This window comes from Vespa crabro, chromosome 1, assembly GCF_910589235.1.
Source record: "Vespa crabro chromosome 1, iyVesCrab1.2, whole genome shotgun sequence".
In the NCBI taxonomy this organism is placed as follows: Eukaryota; Metazoa; Arthropoda; class Insecta; order Hymenoptera; family Vespidae; genus Vespa; species Vespa crabro.
In genome coordinates, this window is record NC_060955.1 from 18,698,862 (window position 1) to 18,722,677 (window position 23,816).

General features: G+C 25.5%; 6 protein-coding genes across 11 annotated transcripts; 3 read left to right on the top strand and 3 right to left on the bottom strand.

Moving 5' to 3' along the window:
- Nucleotides 1-37: 37 nt before the first annotated feature.
- On the top strand, nucleotides 38-4,861 carry LOC124432579 (TELO2-interacting protein 1 homolog). 2 transcript variants are annotated; one of them, XM_046981672.1, is made up of 13 exons: nucleotides 38-502; nucleotides 582-718; nucleotides 796-973; nucleotides 1,054-1,231; nucleotides 1,319-1,641; nucleotides 1,763-1,974; nucleotides 2,059-2,457; nucleotides 2,533-2,772; nucleotides 2,839-3,384; nucleotides 3,497-3,797; nucleotides 3,869-4,097; nucleotides 4,167-4,301; nucleotides 4,405-4,861. In XM_046981672.1, the coding sequence occupies exons 1-13, from the start codon at nucleotides 309-311 to the stop codon at nucleotides 4,480-4,482; spliced, it is 3,150 nt and encodes a 1,049-aa protein (XP_046837628.1). In that variant the 5' UTR covers nucleotides 38-308; the 3' UTR covers nucleotides 4,483-4,861. The 2 variants fall into 2 exon arrangements, with proteins under 2 accessions (XP_046837628.1, XP_046837719.1); XM_046981763.1 differs by lacking the exons at nucleotides 38-502; nucleotides 582-718 and having other exon boundaries at nucleotides 796-921.
- Nucleotides 4,862-5,345: 484 nt separating this feature from the next.
- LOC124432730 (ER membrane protein complex subunit 1) lies at nucleotides 5,346-10,961 on the bottom strand. 3 transcript variants are annotated; one of them, XM_046981888.1, is made up of 16 exons: nucleotides 10,677-10,961; nucleotides 10,438-10,553; nucleotides 10,067-10,250; nucleotides 9,867-9,920; nucleotides 9,446-9,601; nucleotides 9,018-9,354; nucleotides 8,635-8,938; nucleotides 8,136-8,156; nucleotides 7,420-7,592; nucleotides 7,173-7,334; nucleotides 6,808-7,092; nucleotides 6,539-6,734; nucleotides 6,242-6,439; nucleotides 6,025-6,150; nucleotides 5,718-5,945; nucleotides 5,346-5,633 (listed from the first exon to the last, which is right to left on the bottom strand). In XM_046981888.1, exons 1-16 carry the CDS (start codon nucleotides 10,817-10,819, stop codon nucleotides 5,473-5,475), a joined length of 2,844 nt encoding a protein of 947 aa, XP_046837844.1. In that variant the 5' UTR covers nucleotides 10,820-10,961; the 3' UTR covers nucleotides 5,346-5,472. The 3 variants fall into 3 exon arrangements, with proteins under 3 accessions (XP_046837844.1, XP_046838030.1, XP_046837934.1); XM_046982074.1 differs by lacking the exon at nucleotides 9,867-9,920; XM_046981978.1 differs by lacking the exon at nucleotides 8,136-8,156.
- A 121-nt stretch (nucleotides 10,962-11,082) lies between these two features.
- Nucleotides 11,083-13,583, top strand: LOC124421709 (IST1 homolog). The gene is made up of 5 exons (XM_046957249.1): nucleotides 11,083-11,840; nucleotides 11,957-12,401; nucleotides 12,508-12,651; nucleotides 12,986-13,039; nucleotides 13,158-13,583. The coding sequence occupies exons 1-5, from the start codon at nucleotides 11,572-11,574 to the stop codon at nucleotides 13,332-13,334; spliced, it is 1,089 nt and encodes a 362-aa protein (XP_046813205.1). The 5' UTR covers nucleotides 11,083-11,571; the 3' UTR covers nucleotides 13,335-13,583.
- A 42-nt stretch (nucleotides 13,584-13,625) lies between these two features.
- Nucleotides 13,626-16,508, bottom strand: LOC124421758 (odorant-binding protein 59a). Of its 2 annotated transcripts, none has more exons than XM_046957383.1 (7): nucleotides 16,454-16,508; nucleotides 14,864-14,989; nucleotides 14,513-14,745; nucleotides 14,242-14,443; nucleotides 14,099-14,134; nucleotides 13,838-14,032; nucleotides 13,626-13,767 (listed from the first exon to the last, which is right to left on the bottom strand). In XM_046957383.1, the coding sequence occupies exons 1-7, from the start codon at nucleotides 16,505-16,507 to the stop codon at nucleotides 13,744-13,746; spliced, it is 870 nt and encodes a 289-aa protein (XP_046813339.1). In that variant the 5' UTR covers nucleotide 16,508; the 3' UTR covers nucleotides 13,626-13,743. The 2 variants fall into 2 exon arrangements, with proteins under 2 accessions (XP_046813339.1, XP_046813425.1); XM_046957469.1 differs by lacking the exon at nucleotides 16,454-16,508 and adding an exon at nucleotides 16,317-16,392.
- Nucleotides 16,509-16,819: 311 nt separating this feature from the next.
- Nucleotides 16,820-19,921, bottom strand: LOC124421607 (1-acyl-sn-glycerol-3-phosphate acyltransferase gamma-like). Of its 2 annotated transcripts, XM_046957024.1 has the most exons (7): nucleotides 19,533-19,921; nucleotides 18,568-18,809; nucleotides 18,315-18,487; nucleotides 18,088-18,249; nucleotides 17,685-18,023; nucleotides 17,366-17,585; nucleotides 16,820-17,188 (listed from the first exon to the last, which is right to left on the bottom strand). In XM_046957024.1, the coding sequence occupies exons 2-7, from the start codon at nucleotides 18,746-18,748 to the stop codon at nucleotides 17,100-17,102; spliced, it is 1,164 nt and encodes a 387-aa protein (XP_046812980.1). In that variant the 5' UTR covers nucleotides 18,749-18,809; nucleotides 19,533-19,921; the 3' UTR covers nucleotides 16,820-17,099. The 2 variants fall into 2 exon arrangements, with proteins under 2 accessions (XP_046812980.1, XP_046813070.1); XM_046957114.1 differs by lacking the exon at nucleotides 18,568-18,809.
- Nucleotides 19,922-20,681: 760 nt separating this feature from the next.
- On the top strand, nucleotides 20,682-22,419 carry LOC124421870 (F-actin-capping protein subunit beta). The gene is made up of 4 exons (XM_046957589.1): nucleotides 20,682-20,879; nucleotides 21,152-21,363; nucleotides 21,462-21,834; nucleotides 21,909-22,419. Exons 1-4 carry the CDS (start codon nucleotides 20,877-20,879, stop codon nucleotides 22,140-22,142), a joined length of 822 nt encoding a protein of 273 aa, XP_046813545.1. The 5' UTR covers nucleotides 20,682-20,876; the 3' UTR covers nucleotides 22,143-22,419.
- Nucleotides 22,420-23,816: the final 1,397 nt, after the last annotated feature.

Sequence of the window (23,816 nt, forward strand, 5' to 3'; positions counted from 1 at the left end):
TTAGAATTAACTGGAAGATCGAAGTATCGCTGAATAAAAAGCGACTGAGAGTAAAATACAAATTTTATTTTTTACTATGTTATTTCTAAAGACCGTAATACTAAGTCAGTCACGGCATCAGTTTCTTGTTATATATTTGTATACTTATTAATTTGTATAATTTACATATTTATAAATTACATCTAATTACTATTTTATTATGTAAAAACGCATAGAACACGAATTAAAAATAATAACTTCTCTATTGTTAACATAAGATAATCATATGAAGTAAATAAAATTTATAGATATCACTTTGTTTAATAATTATGGAACGACATGCAGTCCAAAAAGGTTTTATAACGCTCAAACCTCTTTGTGATTCGTTAATCAAAGATCCGAGTATAAAATGTGCGTCGCAAATCATAGATTGTATAAAAACAATCTCAGATGGTATTATTCAAGATTTACTTGATTATATTCTGTTCCCTGTAATTATTCATTTACAAAATGAGGATGTCAGGTAACATAGAAATTCATATTTTTATTATATTAATAAACGTGATATTCTATCTATACATGGTTTATTCTTTTTTTCTTAGTAAACATTCAAAGGAACATTTAGTGAAGATCATAAGAACTGTTCTATCAAAAGCCAGGATTACAAATTTTAAATCTTTTAATAAATTATACACTGTCATTTTATCTCAAATTTATGATAAAAATCAATCACAAAGGAGTGCGTAATAATTCTTATTTATTAAGTAAAAATAATGGTAATCATATATCTTTTTATAACTGAAAATAATTTTACAGTTATTTCTTCACATGAAGAATTAAAAGAAACAGTACTTCTCTGTCTTCAAGATTTATTAAATCGCTGTTTTACGAATGTTATTGAAGAATTATATACACGACAATATGCACCTACACTTGCTCATGGTATATATTTATGTGTATTAATAGCTAAATATGAAAAGTCACGTTACCTGAGGTGATTTATATACATTATTATTTCATCTTTGTTCTTATACTATAAATATAGAAATTGTATGAAATTATTTTATGATACAGGTTAATAGCCATCGAAACAATAATGACCTTGTGCTATGTAGATGATTCTTCAGATAAGTCTGATATTGTTTTGACAAACCAAATAGCAGACACAATCATGTTATTTTTACCAGGTATTGCTAGTGGATTACAAGAAATTGCTATGGGAAGTGATATTCAGGGACATAAGATTACAATGGTATTAAGATTTATATATGTTATTATTATACTTTACTTATTATATAAACATAGAATAAAAATAAACAATATACTAAAATAATTTTAGATGGCTATCAAAGCATGGGCTAGAATAATATGTATTGTAATGCAAGATACAGATAATGAAGAAAATATACCTTCAGTTATTAGCTTTAATAAGCAACAAACAAATTCAATTGATCCATTAGGAAAAAAATTACGTCTTGAAGGAGCTGCTGGAATTGAAAAGTTTCTAAATTCTACTACAAGGAATCAAGAGTGGCTGAATGCCGCAGCTGTTAAATTAAACATACTTATACAAGCAATGGGTTCTTTAAGAAAACATTCACATTATAAAGTCAGAAAAGAATTAGCTACGAGTATTACTTTATTAATTACAATGTGTGCCAGGTATAATCACTTATGATAAATATTATATTTTTAATTATAACTTATGATATATATATATATATATATATATATATATATATATATAAAAATATATATATTGACATATATTCATTCTATAAAGAAATATGAAACCAAGCATTATGGAGTTAATAGAATATTTGATTTCCTTATCTGAAGATGACAACGAAGAAGTCAAAGAAGAAGCTAAAAAAGCACTAGATAAAGTTAATGAATCTTACATGCAAAATATAGATATGAGACCATTGATTGAATTATTAGAAGAAAGTTTTTACAAGTTACTTACACAATTGCCACGTATCGTAAGAAGTTCTGGTATTAATATTATTCATATATTGTAATTTGTGTACAAAAATTTATATTTTTTTCTGATATATTCAATATTCATATAATTTATAGATGATAGTGAACAACTAGTAGGTTTAAATCACCTCTGTGGATATTTACGATTATTAGGAAAAGAAAGATTGCCTACTACTATACAATCAGCGGCACACGTACAGAGATTGTTACAGGCTCTTTTATACATGATTGAAATAGATTGCAGTGATATTACTCTTTTAGAAGATATTGGTGTAAAAGATCTTGATAATTTGACTCATCACAGCCAAACACATTCATGGAGACAATTTAAGTTTATTCAGGATATTTGTTGTAAAGAAAAAATTTTTACAATATGTCAGCTTCTGGGAACATACAGTGATTTAAGAATTTTAGTTGATAATATTCTTCAAGCTATGTATAATGTATCTCAACATAGAAAAGAATTAATATTTCTACTTAATTCCATAGTAAATGGTAAATAAAATATTTATCTTAAAACATTTAGATTTTCTACAAACAAATTAAAGTATTAATTTTGTAATATTATAGTTCCTATTAAAAATACATCAACATTGTCCTTATATAAGGAAATAATTGAATTTTATACTACAGAAGATTTTTGGTATTTACCTCTCGAAGTTACAGAGGATATACCATTATGTGTTGCACAGAATAATGTAGTACAATGTTGCCTTTTAACAGAAGGTTTAGGACAAATTGCAAAGAATTTAGAAGACAATTATGAAAGTTTTCTACTTAAGACTTTATATTTAATTATTGAAAGAGCAGGTAATATTTACTCTCATTTATTTATATATGTATAGATGTGTTATTTTTATTATATTTTTATTGCAGGAAGTCCAAATAGTCTTTTAAGTTATGTAGGAATTCAAACTCTACAAAATATTGCAGAATCACAAAAACATAAAACAATAGGAGATCTTTTACGTGTTAATGTCGATTATTTCTCTTATCATGTTACTGTTAAATTACGTAGATTAGAAAGAAATCCAGGAGTCCTTGATGTTGTTGGAGTTGTGATGAAATATAGTTCTATGGATGTATTACCATGTTTAAAAGAAATTGTACAAGATGTTCTTCTGCAGTTAAATACTGTCTTTCAAAAACGAAATACGTATTCTTTTTTAAAAGTTTTTTATATATTTATAATGTATATAAAGAGATTAGTATCAGACTCAAATACATATGTAACAGTAGCATCACCTACATTAACACAAAAAGATTCTGCAGAGATTATTATACAAAATTTATTAGAATATTATGAAGCAAAAAAAGCAAATGAAAAAATTGACCAAAATTTTAATGATGCAAATACGGACATACAAAATACAGAAATACACAGTGTAGAATCTGAAATCAATCCGATATCTCTGGAGGAAGGTATTATATTTTCAAATTTATAATTATATATATATTTTAGTATGAGTGCATAATAAACATCATTTATCATTATTTTAAATTAAAGTAAATAAAAGATCTTTTTTTTTTATAGAAGAGAATAATAAATCTTTACCAATACATATACAAATGATTGAAGATGTTTTGAAAAGATGCTTACATTTTCTACCTTCAAAAGATATAAAACAATCACTCATTGCTATGTTAACTTTAGAGGAAGCTTTACCAATTTTAATCAAATGGGAAAATCAATTATTACCAATTGTACATCAACTTTGGCATCCATTAGTAGACAGATTTCAAGATCAAAATGTACTTGTTATTAATCGTGCATGGCAATTATTTTGTGTACTTGCACATATTTCTAAAGATTTCATTAGGTGCAGAACATTAAAGTAAGTCAGATTATATTAGTTTATATAAAAAAAATTAAATTAAAATTTTTAATTGTTTAATAACAATATAGACAAATACTGCCGGCATTATCAAAGTTTTTGAATAAATCTGCTAAAGAAAGCTATAATAAGCCCATTGATGCAGTTTATAAGTTCACACAAATGTACAAACTTCAAAGAAAATTGATATCTACATTGAGCCAAATTGTAAAAGATCTTAAACTTCGTGAGAAGGATGTATGGAATGTATTGAGTATAACAGAACCATATCTCAGTTCACATCAACATCCGCTATTACAAGTAAAGTACTTATTAGTGTTGAATAATATACTAACATAAAAGAGATTAATTGTATAATACTTGTTGCAGAATTGTTGCGTAAATATGTATAAAGAACTTGCTAATTATAATAGCGATATTGTTTGGGTGAAATGTCTTAGTATTTGGCATTCTAAAATAGCAAAAATTCCAACCAATAAAACGTTCAATTTGGAATACTTAAAGGTAATGTATATGTTTAAAAAGTTATACATGTTTTCAAATATTTCTTTATTTTTTTTTTTTTCAATATATGAATTTTATACATCATTATTTTACATTCTTTCAGATTACAGAAAATGCTATACCAAATGAATATTTCAAAAATGTAAGAATAATAATTACATATATCCAAGAAAAAATCTAGTCAAACATAGGAGATAATAAAAAGTTATTTCTAAATATAAGAATATAATTGATAAAATAAATATGTATATACTCGCAAACTTATACCGGAAACTACTACGAAAAATATTTTCCATGTGACTAAAAGTCTTCTAGAAACATGTAGGTGATTTACATTCAATAATCATAAATAACTACAATATATATGTATGAAATACACACTGCTATTATTATAAGAAAGCTACATCTCTTCAAGTTTCTGAAGTGGAATGTGCTCGAACTTATTTTATTATTTAAATTTGTATACTTAAGAAATATTCACATACATGCGGAATAAGATTTAATACCATCATTATCATGGACTTGTGAAAAGAAATAAAATAATAATTATGTTAACAAAAGCAATGTATTTTACACATTTTTTAAAAACATCATAATTAATTGTGAAAACAATTTTTTTGGAAAGTATTACATGACAATGTAAAATACTTGATGATATAACAAATTGGATATCCTTTGTAGAGGTACAAGATATGCACATGTAGATTTTTTCTTACAGCATATATATATATATATATATATATATATATATATATATATATATATATATACACACACACATATGTATATATAAAAACTCTTTTTCAAAGAAAAATGCTATTTGTTTAAGTCTGTTATAAAAAAAATGATATTCTTTAAACATGAGATATTTACGATAATCTTTTAATTGTATGGTCCTCTTAGCATGCATTAAATTGCATATCTCTTAATAGATTTAAAATTTTTAAAAGAAAACTATCTAATCTGTGCGCCTTGTACCAGTAAAGATATAAATTCTACAGCATTGTGTTAAAAAATTCTGGGATAGATAACAAAGCTAATGCATTTACTTCGTATTATAATTAACTATTTATAAAACAGTTTTTTTTACAAATCATTAGCAAAAACTTTGCCTATAGTGATGAAATACTTAAAAATGTTACACATTGATTCTTTATTAAAATCAATGTTATCATTTCCATGCCTGCTTCTGAGCCTTCTGTGATGCTAATTTCTTCGTTACATACGACGATATTAATAATGCTGCTAATACTATTACAATGAGATAATAGTCGAAATCTTCTTTTAACACATCGAATGTTTTAGATGGTGCCACTCGCGTGTAGAACATATCTGTTAAAAGTATAACATGAAATGTGCATTTTTGTGTACACAAATTGTACAATAATTAAAAAAGTTGACTTCATTATAACTTACCTAATCCATATACAAAAACTAAACAGGTACTTTCAAGACCACTAGGACTAGTATGAATGCCTAATACTCTAAATATACTTTGATTATAATTTATAATAGTATCCATATGAATTGGTATTTCAGGCATATATGGTATAACACCTTCTTCACGCATTTCAGGATTAATAGGACGTCTAGGATCCACCATCATCCATGGTAATTCTATAATTCCACCATTTGCTAGGGAAACTGTTAAGTACAGTTATAATTTACAATTATTAAGAATATATTTCTTTTATGTTTAGAAATTATTAATAAACAAACATACCTATAATATGTTTACTAGTGATACCTTTCTCTGTAATAGTCTCTCTCATATATTCTATTGATGCTGGAAAAATGTATGCTTGTCTTTCCACGATGGGTAATTTGGTTGTAACCAAAGAAGAAAACACTGTTAAATAATTAAATAATAATGTGAATATATAATATATTATATTTATTAAGTATGAAGGATACTTTTGAATAGTGGCTACTTGATTTACCTGTTGTATTACTCTGTATTTTTCCTTCATAAAGTTCCAAAGTTGCAATTTCGGTTCTTCGACTTTTTTCATTAAAATAGCTATATATCAACCAGTTCTCAGAATGTACTATATGAAATGGACCACGAACTCTTTTATGCACAATAGAAAATATCATGGCACCTGATACTACATCCAGTAAATAAAGATTGAGTGTATCTATATCATTATTAAAAAAAAATATAAATATATAATTTTTAGTTAATTGCATAACAATTTTTTTTACATATAGGAGTATTATTTTTATAATATACTCACTTTTGTGAGTACTTCCAACACCTTCTGATACCACAGCTACTAAATTTGGATTAATGTATTTATATAGGACAGATCTATCACTTAAAACTCTACCTTGAGAGTGGACACGTTCGATTGGACTTTTTGAGATAACTTGTATTATTTTTTGACTTTTTGGAGAGAGTAATAATTCCCAAACTTTATGAGCTATTAACTCCTATAAAAAAAATTCTCAGTTATTATTTTTTAATTGTTTTGTTATACTTTGCAATTATTAATATTTTTAAGACCTGAGATGTACTGTATGAAAGAGAAAATCCAGATAACAAGCCTGTAGTTTGATCTGCAGTAAATATATAAGTATTCTTTCCCAGAGAAGCTGCAATAGTAGTTGCACTTTCAGGATAGACATGAATTTTATCTCGTGCATCGAGTATAAGAATGCCTCGTAGAAAATCATCTGTCGTTACATGAAGTAACATAGATTGTTTTATTCTGTATCCTAATTTTATCAATCCATCTAAAGGCTGTCCAGTAATTGGATTGAATGTAAATATAATACCTTCTCCAGATACCTAAGATATAAACAATTGTAACTATTGATAGAAATAAATCATATTATAAAATATTATTTAAAATGCAAATGAAACAGTACTTTATCTTCTGCTAATAATGCACATTGAGGTGGATAAGGAAAATGCCTACTTCCTCGTTGTACGTATAAAACCATTGTATCTGATATTTTGTTAAATCCACGAATATTTGGTATTTTAAGTTGCCAAATAATTTCGCCTTTTCTAGTTTCAATACCAAAGATCTATAAAACGAAATAAAAATATATTTTATGTGGCAATATTGTAAAATTATGTAGAAATTATAATCCATTGTATTCTTTTTTATACCTTTCCAGCTGATGTAACAGTAACAATCATTTTATGTAAATTGAATTTATCTCGTACTAAATCGGTTCGTTGATTAGATTGCTGTGGAACCAAATCTAGCATAGATTGTATAAAAGCTTTTGCTTGATTAAATTGAGAAATAATTCTTCTTAACATCATGCTTAACACATCCCCTGGGTATAAAAAAAATAGAAACAAATTATTCGAAATTAATTTGAAATAAAGCAAAATTAAGAGATAAAAATAAAAAATATTTGCATATTTATATCTATTTATTGCAATTGCTTAAGTATTATTATGTTAATCATATAATAAAAATTAGCATATAGCAGGTATTTTAATAATCACGATTCATTTGCAAATTAGCATAATAAAAATTAATACATCTATATTTATAATAAGCACTATCTGTTTTTTAATTGCACATGCATAAAATTTCTTTTGAACTATGCATAAATATATGTAAAACTATATTTCCTAATAAAAAATTGTTGAATATTAAATGAATATTATCTTTTAATGATATTGTGCAAAAAATTATTATAAACTTAATTTATCCTTTTAAAGCATCCATAAAGGAACACATTTAAATTTAGGCGGGTAAACATTAATATTTCTATTGTAGATATATACTGCTAAATCATGCAAATATAAATTTTGTAGATAGCAGTAAGAAAAATGTTTTTCAAATTAGTTTTTCCTGCTCCACTACTTACATGAAATGTCTACATCAATACCTGCCAGCAGCCATTCACAAAAGAAAAGTTAATTAATATAACTTAAGAAATATATTATTTCTCAGAAATTAATTGCCACTAAATAGTATCAGTTAATCACAACAGTTATTAATAGTTGCAATAGCAAGCTTTTCTGTGAAACTTACTAAAAAGTAATAACAGTATACAAAATCTTAAAAGTAGATATATCATAAGCATTCTCAATCCATCAGTATGTAAACTTTAACAGTTTTAAATACTGATAGATTTTCAACTCACGACAGTACAGGCATAAAACTCAAAAAATAAAAAAACTATTTTTTAATATGTCTTTATATGTTCAGAAAAACTGTTGTCTTATACTTCGTATATTTTTGTTTTCTTTTATTTTTATTTTTTTACTTTTGTTCCCCAATATTTTTGAAGGGGAATATGCATATGCAATTGTACTTTGTGATTTTAACTTTAATTTATAATTATTAAAAAAAATTATACATACTTTCTTTCTGATCAAATTCCGTTTCAATGGCTTGATCTCTATCTGACATAGGTAATTCAATAATTTCAACAGCTACAATTTTTGCAAGTGCCTCTTCTCTTGCCCATACTAATTTGTTATGTTGCAACAATGCAATACTATGATCTTGTGAAGACAACAAATAACGGCATGTTAATCCTTTTGTTTGACGTACACAAACTGATGCCACTATTACAGGTGATAACAATGAAACATGTGAAAAAGTTCCAGTTATGTTTGGTAGTGGATTAAATGTCAAAAGATCTGTTGCTACAACTTCTGTAATCTAAATTACAGATATATTGATTAAAAATAAATAAGATTGAATATTTAAATATATAAAATAAAAATCGATCTTTACTTACTTCATTTCTATAAGTTGATTCTAGCAATACTTTTTGATTATCTATAGAAGTGATATATAGAGTTGTATCACCTGCAATATCTCTTTGAATTGGAACTGAAGTTTCTCCAACAACAAGAATTCGTTTTCTTTGATTGTTATCTGCAGTGATAGATACTACAGTTTCATCTCCAAGTACAGATTCTAATTGGTATGGTCCTTGTGTTCCAGCACCAAATATAGTATTTATAGTAACCATTTGAGGTTCTATATTTGTATTAAATAAATGTACTAAAAACAGCATGCCTAAAGAATTGTCCCCCTTTAAGCAAGCTAAATATGGGGCAACTAAAACACATCTATGAAAAAAGAATAATACAATTTTTACATATCAATTATTCTAAAAATAAGTATATATCACATAAATAATATAATTTATATGAATCTTACTCTGTTTCAGAAGTTATAAATGGAGCTGATACTTTTCTTGATTTTAATTTTTCACCAGTTTTACTATCATATGATGTTACCTCAACTCCACTATTGTAGATAGGTAAAATATGATGTAATGTTCCATCTTTGATATGCCATTTTACTTCTTCTATTCTATGTCACAAAATATTTAATTTTATAATATATGAAAACAATTAATTTTATATAATATAACATAAATATTAAAAATTCTAACAACTCCATTTAAAGTCCATTTCATGATATTGATATTTCATTCTCTAATATTTCCTGGCAAAAATAAGATTATAAAAATAAGTGATATAAATTGAATATTTAAGTTATTGTAATATGTATATTTTTTGAAGTGTGTAGTGTTAAATACATCAATTATTATTGTGCACTGAATGGAAGAAAAAACCTGTTAGCAGTATACAATCCCAATGTAGAAAAGGATCTAAATGTAGAATCATGTCTGAAAAATCAATTGTAGTCTATAATCAATCCTCTAGATTCCATGGAAGAAGTCAATTTTTTTACAATGGAATGGAATTGTAACAAATTTATCTTTAAAAAGTTTCACTATATAATTTTAATATTTCACAATTTTCTTTGACTAACCTATCAGAGTTTTGTTCAGCAATTGGCCATTCATTAAGTATATGCCCTGTAGCTAAATCCCATGCACGAACAAGAGCTGGAACTCCACCACTTACAGATATCAGATCTCCATCTGCAACACCTCCCAATGTACGAATACGACCAGCGTATCCTTTCTCTAATACCCTTCTCCATAATATTTGACCTGATAAATTATACAAAAATTATCATTCTTTTTCAATTATTTATATCAATTTCTGCAACATTATATGTGAGAAAAAATAAATGTTATATTATATCAATGATAAACTATCTGTAAATTTAAACATATAACAATACATATATAATATCATATATATTATATATATTGTTAAGCTAATTAGATTCCATACCTGTTTTTAGATTTAATGCGGCAATAACATTTTCTTCGGTCGCAACAATAATCTTTTTAGCCGTTGAAATTGTGTCAAAACTGGCAAATTTTATTTTGCCAACATAATTTTGTTTCCTACAATTATAGTAAAAAAATTCTAATATATACGAGATGGATAGTAATTTACGATGAAGTGTATTTGTGTATTTGAAATGCTAATTCTGATAATCACTGAATTATAATAGAAATGTGATTTACCAATCGAATTTTCCCACTTGGTCCTCATAAAGACATAGAGAAAGATTAAATAAACTTATAAATACAATAAGATATTGTAATATCTGTACATCCGTTAAAAACCGGCTGATATTCCCTCTAAAAGTCCATGCAAAGGAAGCCATGATGAAAAATCTGTATATCAAAGTATCAGCTGGTATCGGCTTCTATTAACTTTTCTGCTAGGCCCTCAGAAGCTAGGGCATGTGAAAGTATAAAAGTGTATAAGACTGTTTGACTATCTACAAATTGTAATTCTAAACTAGCAAAAGCAGGTGGCGCAGTAGTATGTAAGGTGGTGCCTTGTACGTATGATGAGTCTGCCATATTATACATTCATTATATGTATATACACACATACACATGTGTATCTCAGGAATCAAAAGCAGTTATTGGTTATTCATAAGTAATCTTAGATCATATCCATGAAATTGATTCATAACGATAATTTTTTGTGAAATTTACGTGAAATTGCAACAAGAGAGTGCAAAATAATTTTTTTAAGTACTTGTTTCATGTATTGCATCTTCTAAAAAGAATGTGACATTAATACGAATAAATATAGCACAAATTTAAAATAGTATAGAGATGCGTAAACATAACAAAGCTTTTAAACAAAATTTCTTTTATAGTAATCTGGTATAATCCATATTGATTTTTACTCACAAGACTTTCATTTATCAATCTAATATTTCTTTATAATACAGATAGTTTAATTCTGTATTTAGTAATTTCTAGTGATTTTTAGAACACTTCTAAGATATACAAGTTATCTGTCATTAGACAGAAAATAAATAAAAAATTTATAAAAAGAGAGGAATCTATTCCTTATTTCTAATATTGAACAAATAAGTAACTACAAAAAAAGTTATTGAAGATGTTTTCGAGCGGTCCTAATTACACAAAACTGAAAACACACCTTAGGTTAGCTATAAACAGATTGAAGCTTTTAGAAAAAAAGAAAACAGAATTAGCTCAAAAAGCACGAAAAGAAATAGCTGATTACATTGCGGCTGGAAAAATTGAAAGAGCAAAAATTAGAGTGGAACATATTATAAGAGAAGATTATATGGTAGAAGCTATGGAATTAATCGAAATGTATTGTGATCTCTTACTTGCCCGCTTTGGCTTAATTCAACAAATGAAGTAAGTCATGATACTGTTAATTTAAAATCTGTTATATTCATCCACATATTTTTACTTGTCTTTATGTAATACTTATATTTCTATAGTCTTAAATGTAATACTTATATTTTTTATAGAAATTTAGATGAAGGTCTAGCAGAAGCTATTTCTACAATAATTTGGGCTGCACCTCGTATTCAAACAGATGTACAAGAGATAAAAGTAATTGCTGATATATTAACTACTAAATATGGAAGACAATACACGGAAGCTTGCAAAGAAGAAGCTATACAAACTATATCTGAGAAATTAAAACATAAAATGAGCGTACAGTCTCCATCTAAACTTTTAGTAGAAAAATATCTAATAGAGATTGCAAACAATTATAATATAGAATATGAACCAGATCCTCAAATAATGTCAGAAGGAGAAGATGCTGTATTAATAGATATTGGAAGTAACAACGGCGATTCTAGAAATAATTTAGATCTTGCTAGTGGTGGTAGTAATGGACCACAACCAGCTGGATTTATTGGCTTTCCACAGCCTCCTCTGCTACCAGATCCAAATATAAATGTAATGGTAAGATATTAAACTTGAATTAATACTTGGATTACTTGGAATTATTTGAATTAAAGCCTTAGATTAGGTAAAGAAAATAATATTATTTTTATTTTTTATTAATAAGAATTCTGAGAAAGGAAGTGCACCTATAGGATTTGTACCTCCAATGGGACCTGCTACTTTCTCAGATAAAGATCAAAACACACCCTTCAATCCTGCAGCATTTTCATATAATATCCCATTAGATAATGCTAATACAAATAAGCCTGTAAGTAATAAAATAATGATTAGTACTTTTACTGTAATTATGTATTCTCTTTAAAAGTATTAACTTTTTGCCTTATAATATCTTGTGAAATTCGTTATACTATATATGGGACAAACATAAGAAAGACGAGTTAGACTTGAAATATGTATATTAGCAAAAACATATTGAACATATAATCAGATTGCAAAGTAAGTCCATATGCAACTTCTTCATTGAGTATGTATGCATAATCATAAATTAAATCATGAGGCAAGAAGTTAATTAAGCTAACAATAAATAGTTCTTCTTTTGAATTAATTCGTAATATTATTGAATTACTGAATATCTAATTCAGGAAGATGATTTACCACCTCCATATGGCTCATTCCCACCTGACTTAAATAAACAAGTGAGTAGAAGATATAATTAACTATACTTAATTGTTATACTTTATACTTTATTAATAGCAAACAGATGAGAATTGGAGAATTTAACAATTATGAAAATTAATTTTTTATCTTGTTTAGTCTGATGAAAAACCAAAGCCTCAACCACGATCAAAAATTCCAATGAGTAATTTTCAACTTCCCGATCTACCTGCTGTACCATCAGGAAGTGAATTACCTCAAAATACATCTGAAAATGATGATATAGATTTTGATGACCTAATGAAACGCTTTGAAGACTTAAAAAAAAGGAAGTAACAGTAAAACATTTGATATAATAATTATAATCAAAACATATAAAAGTATACTATACTTTACTGGTTACTATAATAATTTACATAAATGTAAAGATAATATCACACTTTTGAATATTAGTAAATAATATATAGAGATCTATAAAATAAAATCTATATAAAATAATACTTTTTAACAGATGCTAATGTTTTTATAAACGCAAAATGTAGGATAATATTGTTGTAAACATTTCAAATAAATATATACAGTTTATTAATTGTTAACATAGATATTTATTAAAATTTTTGTCCGTAATTACATTATAACTTCCACAAAATATGTTTATCATTCTTCTTAATTTTAATAATTATTGCAATATTTTATACTGAAGAAATTGGTGCAAATTCTAAAATCTAAACATGGTGAAAATCAATTATACGTTCCAATCTTCACATTGCTGAAAACAATATTATTTAAAAAAGTACATTATTTGTAAATATAATTAATAGAATAATAAATTGTCTTACTTCTTTGCCCTTTCCTATTAAACAGGTAATTAGATTTTGTGAATATTCACATTTTTCCATTCTATTCGCAGAATTAAGAAAATAGAAACATTTTATAATAGATTCTTCTATAAAATCACGTAATTCTGGATCCTGGATTTTTTCTGTCATTACTCGTATCATAGATTCTCGTATTGGAAAGCCTCTTTGATCAACCTTAATAAATAATTTAAATCAGTTGTAAAACATATAATCTCGGTATTAATATTTATTAATACTTACGACATTTAATTCGTTGAAAAAACATTGAATAACACACTATAATATTAGGTAAAATAAAAAATTAATATATAATATCAGTATACCATTGTGAGATAAATATATCTTAAAAAAAATTATTAATATTATTTTTCTTTATGTCTTACAGAGTCATTTTGTTTTTGGTTGTGATTCTCTTGATAATTGTGATTACTTCCAGCATTTTTCATATTTTCCCAGTTAGAATTTGTCATTCCCCAATTATTTGTATCATAGTAATCTTCTACATTTTTCAATCTATCATTGGCATTATTAGAACCAAAAGACAGTGGATTATCATTTCTTGTAAATTGACCAGCTCTATTGTTTCTGATAAAAGAAAAACAACATAATTTTAAAATAATTCATATAGACAGTATTCATTTTTGAATTCATTACCTATTATTTTGCTCATTTAAAAAATTATTAGTATAATATCTACTATTATTTTTTATAAGAAACTTGTTATCAAAACTATTTTCATTTGAGTCAGAAGAATCTTCTGATTCATTATTTTCATTTAAAGAAGAATCAGTACCATAATTAATATGTCCTAAATTTCGTTTTTTACAGTTTTTTAAGATTTTTTCAAATCGATTAGTTTGTTGATTAATTGCCTGACATCTTAGTGCCTACAAAATATAAAATAAAATAGAATCGAAATTAATTTTTTTTAATATTGAAATTAATTTTTTTTCAATTTTTATAAATATTTCTATATTAGAAGTTTGTAAAAAATTATTAACTTACTACACAAAGATGAAGGCATGATATCAAAATAAGAACAAATAGAACTGTAAAATAAGACTTCATTTTGCCATCTACTGATTGAAGTGCCTTTGTGACCCATAATATATATTCTAATCTATAAAACTCCTTACATAAACAGTCAGTTTCAATTATAATGTTATTTGAACTTATATGAAAGATTAATGAGATTGTTTCTATTTTAATTGACATTTCCTTATCCTATCTAGTAATATACAATATCACGGAGATATGGCTCATTTAATTCTTCCTGTTATGAAGTCTATTTGCTACTAATATCAATAAATGTGTAATTGCCACTAAATAAAATACAATGTATTTTATAAATATTATTATATATAATACTTGTAGTTTATTATTATTATATTTAATATTATTATATTTAATACTTTTATAATAGATCTTATGTAAGTTAAAAATGAAAATATTGGAATAGGTATTGAAATAATATTATACTTTTTAAGATAATGATTACATAAAGTAAGGAATGTTAATATGTTTGTATGCTTGCAGGAATACTTGGTGGGGATATTGGAAAGTTCCAGGTTTATCTAAATATGCTTCATAGAATAAAGAGTTGCAGCTGCAGTTCAGTTTGTGCTTTCTTTTGAGAAACAATGTGCAGCATAATATGGATTGTAAGTACATATTTATTATGTTTCATTGTATTTATAAATGTAAATAATTATCTAGTTTTAAAGGTATTAGAGTTATTGACCATAAAATGTAATGAACCGTGAAAGCGTGACATTTGAACAAAAAGTGTACTGCTTTCACATTATTTCTACCTGAAATATCTAATCTATAAGGAAAGCATTAATACATATCTAAACACTTAACTAAATATTTGTTTTATTTACAGTTGATTGGAATTGTTTTAATTTGTTCATTTCCTTCACAAATACACAGCAGTATTTATGATGATAAAATTAACTTACAAATAAAAGATAATTTACAAAATATAGCAAAGAAGCATTCAAATGATATTAAAACTGTGAAAGTATCAAAACTTAAATATATATTAAGAAATACAACAAATAAATGTGGACTTGAAAAGACATGCAGTAATGTAGAAAAAAATCTTAAAAACAATTCTGATAATTATAATAATAAAAAAATAATAATAAATTTAGTTTCACCATTAACAACAAGTAAAGATTATTATACTTATTTTAATAGAAGGAAAAAAGAACTAAAACATAAAAATGTACAAGAAGATATGAATCAACATAATGTACAAAATTATAAATATGAAAAACAGAACACATCTATAAATCATACAAATCCTACAATTGAAAGTAATCATCTATCTTACATACGTGACCACGCGCCAGACGTAACAAAGGTAAAAACTTGAATGATATAATTATATAATAATATTAAAACTCTACATTTTAATACTCTACAAAATTTAATTTTATTTATAAATATTTACAAGAAAGGTAAAATAAGCAGAATTATACTGTACAAAGAACTATAAATAATTCTTTTTACAGAAAGCTTCACAAAATCAAATTGGATATAATAAAAACTACAAAAAAAAGTCTTCTACAAATGTATCGCAAATTTCACCTGATGGAGATAGAGTAGAATTTCAAATACAGGGCCATGAAGGTCCAAAAACATACATCTTTGGGTTTGATACTGGAGTTGGGTAAGGGTCAAAGTAACAGTATATGTATATATTTATATATATAAAATCATTTGTATATTAATAGCTTACATACAATAATTTTAACTTTTATAGAAAAAACAGACAATACAGATTAGAGGAACGTTTCAATGATGGTACAGTAAAAGGCCATTATGGTTATTATGATGCTAGAGGAAAATTACGAACTGTTAAATATATTGCTAAACCTATCGAAGGTTATCAAGAAAAGCATCATGAAACAAATATTCATGGAGTTGAACATTGAATATCACTTACTAACAACGTGAGGTTAAAACGTTTATTAACAATAACAATTAGTGTATACAAAAAAAAATTAACACAAAAAGATATAAATCTTGCCAAGATAGATACATATGAATATATTAATAAATCTAATCTATATCGAACATATTTAAGATTCATTGCAAAAAAACATAAGATTATATTTTATAAGCCCCTTTTATGTATTGATCTTTAACATGTTCACTGATGGTTTATAAAATAATAATTTTTGACACTTTTGTAATATATATATTAATGGTCTATGTATAGTAAAACTAGATTTTATTTTATCTTTTTTACATCAGCAGCCCCATAAGATGAACTGTTACTTATCTCAGACATTTGAATTGTTTTGTACATTAGCAGATAAACTAAAACAAAAATAAAATAAAAATTAATTATAAAACAGGTAATACATTAATGTATAGTATTTATAATTATTAACGTAGAGGAATATTACACTTTATGTATTAATAATATATAAACTAATTTATATAAATTAGATTATATAAAATAATTTAATTACTATAAAATTATAGATTGCTTACATAGAACAATGATGGCCAATCCAATAGAAAAGTACACAGTTGAACCAGATAAAAAGAGTTGAATAAGATAATATAACATTGGTACTAATACTACCACGACCCAAAAAAAGGTATTGATCAAAGAATAATACCTTCTTTTTAATTTGAATATATCTGTTTTAAGAACACCACTTGTCGCAAAAAAATCGCCAGTTTCATGAAAACTTTCCATCATTTTATCCTAATAGAAAAACAAAACAATAGCCATTTCTTTAGTTTTCTTTAACAAAATTATTATTACATAATATTTATATGTGAATTTAATTTAAAAATATCAAACCTTTTCTTGGTATAATTTGTGCAACCATTCAGCAGCAGCTTCATCTCCTTCTGGTACTTCTTCTAAAGGTATTCTCCTCATATACATATGACCTTCTATTTTTTTCCCTAAAAGTAGATTTGTCATGGTAGGCTTAACAGGATCACTTTCTTTAAATGCTACTTGAATATTATATATAGCCATTGTTTTTCCTCTCATATAAGGAATGCTAGAAATAAATCCCTTTGTGCGTGGAGTTAAATGATATTTTAAGATTGGTAAATTCTTTTCTTTGGCAAATTTTTGACTGGCTTCTAACTTCTTAGATGTAACACGTGTTCCCTCTGCATATAGAAGCAGCTGAAAATTATTAAATATGTTTAGAAAGAAAAGGAACAATATCTTCACTTAAGAACTTACTTACCCATATTGAATCAGGATATTCTATTAATTCTTTAATTTGAGATCCTATCACATCTTTGTCTTTATTCCAATTTCTTTCTAGAAAGATACTTTCTGCAAATTTCCATGCCCATCCCAATGTAGGAATGTACTGTATAGATTTCTTGGCATATGCTTTACAATTCTATAATTTTACAGATCAAATAGAATTCTCTTTTCATTACATACTGCAAATAGTTTATTACATACCCCTAATACACCTATACGATCACATGTTATCCACCCTAATAACCAATCTACTTCATAACTATGATTCATTAGAAGATATGCATGTTCGTGGCCAGAATACTTGTCAAAGTCTTTTTTATCTATGTAAAATGTAACATCTGCTTCAGCCCACCATTCTGCCATACATACTAATTCTATAAATAAAAAATACATTTTAAATATAATTATCTTTTCAAAATGTACCTTGTAGCATTAGCTTCTAGCACCAACTTACCACTATAAAATGAATAACAAAGATAATAATTGATCTTGCGATAAAAGTACTTAGAGAAAGGTCTAATCCCAAAATATAAAATACATTGGAAGAAATTTATTATTAAGCCAGATGTAAAAAATGTAATGGCAAGCATAAGATGTACAATTGATGATCTTTTCAATGAGGAAAGGATGCCCATTATTGTAATTTATTATTTCTAATCTGTGCGTTTTGTAGAAGACATATACTTATCTCTCAATCTAAAACAAAATTTTTTATATACTTGGAAAATAATACATACCTTAAATTTTTCATAAAATACATAAATTTGCATTAATCACAAATACTAAATGTTCTAACAACTATATAAATAAGTACATTTCTACTTAAGTTATTTCTACAAGTATATTTTTTATTTTTTAACCAAAATATGATAAATATGGCATCATGGATATAGCAGGATAAGACAATACTAATTAGAAATGAAGCTATATATATTAACTCTTTCTTTTATTCAAGTATTATATAAGATATCCCAAATTTATTACGATTAAATGATACTAGATATAGGTATTTATATAGTATTATTTCTTCAAAAACTTTAAATTGATATTAATACTTAATACGATTACAAATAAATAGAGAATGTAGAAAGTAAATAAGAAGTTTTTCAAAAGTCATAATATTATTACTTTTTTGTAATAGATCTTATATTATTAGTATTAATATATTTTTTTGTACTATATTATTATTTTGCAAATATTTATGAAAATATAATTTGTTCTAGTATATGAAATTAGCTTATTAATAATAATATAAACTATAAAATATAAACTATAATTAATGAATAATATTTTAATTATTTTAATTCATCAATTAAATAAGAAATTATATCATTGTATAGTACTTCATGAGAAATCATCAAACTTATATCGTACTTGATCATTTGATAATATTATCATTTATATGTTTAGTATACTTACCTAATAATTTGGCATTGTTGTGAATTTTACATGCTTTATTAAAGCATTATCAAATTATTAAAGGTATGATATTCGTCGGTAATACTGCTCTAAAAAATTGCAATCAAAACAGAAATATAAAACTATGATTACTAAGATCGAAGTTCAAACCTACAATATTCCAAAGTTCATGGAAAATGACAACATAAAAAACGTTTATTAGCGCCACATCGTATTTATGTATATATTTACTCATTAAAATTCTGATAGAAAAAAAATAGATAAAGATTAATATTGATTATAAAATTGATGATAATTGTTGATAAATTGTTGACAAATTTATATAAATAATTTAAAGAAATAAATATTAGAGGAGAGGGGCACTGAGAACCCCTATTTGCTTTTACACTTATTTTATTTAGAAATTACCTAAAGCACAGTTTACAAAAAATACCAGATTTATACATATATGTAAATATATATATATATATATATAGAATACAATTTATTACAAATTTGAAATATTATATTCAACATTAAAATCATTGACATCAAAGAGAAATTTTTTACGTAACGATAAATAAATGAATTATATGAATATTATATATTTAGTAGCCTTCGATAGTAGTAAGTTTCTAATTTACTGCGAAAGTTTTCATAGTAAATTTATAAGCAAAGAACGACATTTATGATTGGTTGAATAAAAGTACTAATTATTATTCTTTTGTTTTAAAATGAATTTAGGTATAAAGGTAAATTATTTTTTTTCCATCTTGTTTTAGCGCGAAATTAAAATCAGTTAAATTTGAACAATCAAAAATTAAAGCAAAGATTTAGTATATATACAATAATTTGATATATAATTTAGTATATATATATTTGACTAAAGTAATGATATAAATATCTTATCTTCTTTTGTTTCCTTTCATTATACTACACTATAGAAAACCATGAAAAGTAGAATAATGAATGAAAACATAATTGAAGATATATTTTATTTTATATATTTTATTGGCCTGTATTTCTGCATTATTTAATTTAAATTATTAATTTTAGAATATATTTAATAAAAAATGATATTTTCTTTTTACAGATTCTAGATTGATATATATTGATATGTGTTTACCTTTACGCATTTACCATATAGGAACATCAATCTCATTTTTAGGAACGCATTATAACCAGCCAATCGCTGGTCACTTTGACACGCCCTTTAAATGTTCGTTTTTTTATGAATGCAAGTAAAACAGTTAGGGATTCACTACAGTTTTGTGATTGTTATTATATTGTTCTATTTTATAGTGTTGTCGTAATTTGGTTTGCTTATTGTTTAATATATAATTGAAAATTTTTGAACTATATATAATGGTGAGTCATGAACATTTATTTGCTTTTAAATCTGTTGACGTACACAGAAGGTGTACAGTTTATGTTTATAACATCATTTATTATAATATCTAACAAACTGTAATCAAATAGTTTTGTTTTGGTTGTTTTATGGATATAATTTCATCATTATATTTTATCATAACCTGCTTTGTAGAAATGTCAAGATGGCGCTCATTATTGGTGTTTCAATAATTTTTATATAATAATTTCTTAATTTTTTAATAATATTAAATTATTATTATATGTTCTAGACTGAACAACAAATGGACTGTGCTTTAGACTTAATGAGAAGATTACCTCCTCAACAAATTGAAAAGAATTTAAGTGATCTCATAGACTTAGTCCCTTCTTTATGTGAGGACTTACTTTCTTCTGTAGATCAACCTTTAAAAATAGCAAAAGATAAAGAATCAGGCAAAGACTATCTTCTTTGTGATTATAATAGAGATGGTGATTCTTATAGGTTTGTTATAAGAATTCTATCTATGATAAAAAACTAAAGATATATAATTTTTATTTAAATATAAAGTTAGAATATAATTAATCATTTTTATATTTTAGATCTCCATGGAGTAATACGTATGATCCACCTTTAGAAGATGGATCAATGCCTTCTGAAAGATTACGAAAATTAGAAATAGATGCTAATCATGCATTTGACCAATATCGAGAACTTTATTTTGAAGGTGGCGTGTCTTCCGTTTATTTATGGGATCTTGATCACGGTTTTGCTGCAGTTATTTTAATAAAAAAGGCTGGAGATGGGTCTAAAAAAATTAAAGGTTGTTGGGATTCGATACATGTTGTTGAAGTGCAGGAAAAATCAACCGGTAGAAATGCACATTATAAATTAACTTCAACGGCGATGTTGTGGTTACAAACAAATAAACATGGTTCGGGTACCATGAATCTAGGAGGTAGTTTAACAAGACAGGTAATGCATTTCCATATTTTTATCAATTAGAGATTCATAAAAACATAGTATCTTTATTATGTTTATCATTTTAGGTGGAACAAGATGCACAAATAAGTGAAACATCACCTCATATTGCTAACATTGGCAGAATGGTAGAGGATATGGAAAATAAAATTCGAAATACACTTAATGAAATTTATTTTGGTAAAACTAAAGATATTGTTAACGGTCTAAGATCGGTTCAATCTTTAGCAGACCAAAGGCAACAAGCAGCATTGAGACAAGACTTGGCTGCAGCATTACAAAGGCGAAATGCTAATAACTGATTACAAGGACAAGAAAGCTTTGATTATAATTGTGATTAGGAAAAGCAAAACAATTTAAATCACACATACACAAATTCATGGCAACACTGTTATTTCTACACTAGGTGAAAAAATGCAAAGGATTTATTCTGGGGCATTTTTAGTTGTATATTAATTTCTTGTTTATTCTTAACTATAATTTTACTTTGTTCAGCATGTTTTGCATTCAACATTTTAGTCAGTTACTAGTAGATTTAGATGTATATCTATAAATAAAACAGAATTTGTTACTAAAAAATGTTTTAGTATAACACACTGTTCTTGCTTTCATTCAACCTTTTGAAAAACAAGAATTGCCTTAAATGGCTTAATTCATGCCTTTGTATTAATATTGTTAAATTACACACTAATTTCCCAGATGGCAAAATATGCAAGGATATTTTGTTATATAATTAAAATGTAGTAATTCTTTTTATGAAGAGAAATTTATTCTATTTGAACTGATTTTTATTCAGTACCTATATTTTGCATGAGTATAATAGCAATGTATTAATAATCTTTTGATACAGTATGTTACATCTGCTTGATTATTCATATACTTATGCAAGTAAATGATCATAATTGCACTTGCATAAAATAATCATTCAGGTATGTGAAGCATACTGATGCTATGTTCCATGTGTATTGTTATCTGGGTTGGTGTACTTACAAAGATCATATTCTAGTTGAATATAAGAAACTCTAGTACATATTTTGCATTTACTTTATTTTTTGTCTCTTAAATATAAAATTAGTATTATTTTCACCAAATCAGTGATAATTTTTATTTTATTATCTTCATTTTTTTGACATATATACAAATAGATATCATTTTGGAAAAATAAATAAGATCTTTAGTACTTCTCTATGTGAAAAATAATAGCAATTAGAAAAATGATAACAAAATTATAATGCAATGGAAAGCAGACAAATGCTTGTGACGGAGTTTATATATTTAAATATATTACATTTAGATTAAAATTGTCTATTAAATGATTTGCATTTTGTGCTAAAATTAAAAATTATATATTATTGGAATTGATGATTTAAATATCTTTAGCATTTGATGATCTAATAATTTGGAAAATATACGATATATGAATATAAATTAAATAGAAATATAAAAAAGTCTACATAATTATGTACTAACATTTTTTAACTTTTGCAACTTTTGTATATTTTGAAGTATCACTGATTTTGGTTATATCGTGTGAAACCTTATTAAACAAATGAAATGAATTAATAAACTGCAGGTTTTGAATGGGCAAGCTGGAGTTTTAAATTTAATTACATGCAAGGTATACATAACTTATGTACATTAAGTAGTTAAGTAAATAATTGCAAAATTTATATCATTTAAAATAAAAATGCTAGACAATTAAATCAGTATTTGTACTGATAATAGTATGTTTTATCTTTTATACATCTAATATGACAATGGAATTAATATTATATTTCTATGCTAAAACTCTTAATTTTCAAACAGCAAATATATTTTCTCTTCCTTGAGCGATAATAAAATATTATAATTGTTGAATAATGTACGAGGAATTAATAACACAGATTTTTAAGTGAAAAAGCTTCATTTGGAAAATACAGTTAGTTTGATACAGCCAGGCTATTTCTTCGTTAACTGCATGGTACTTCATTGAAATC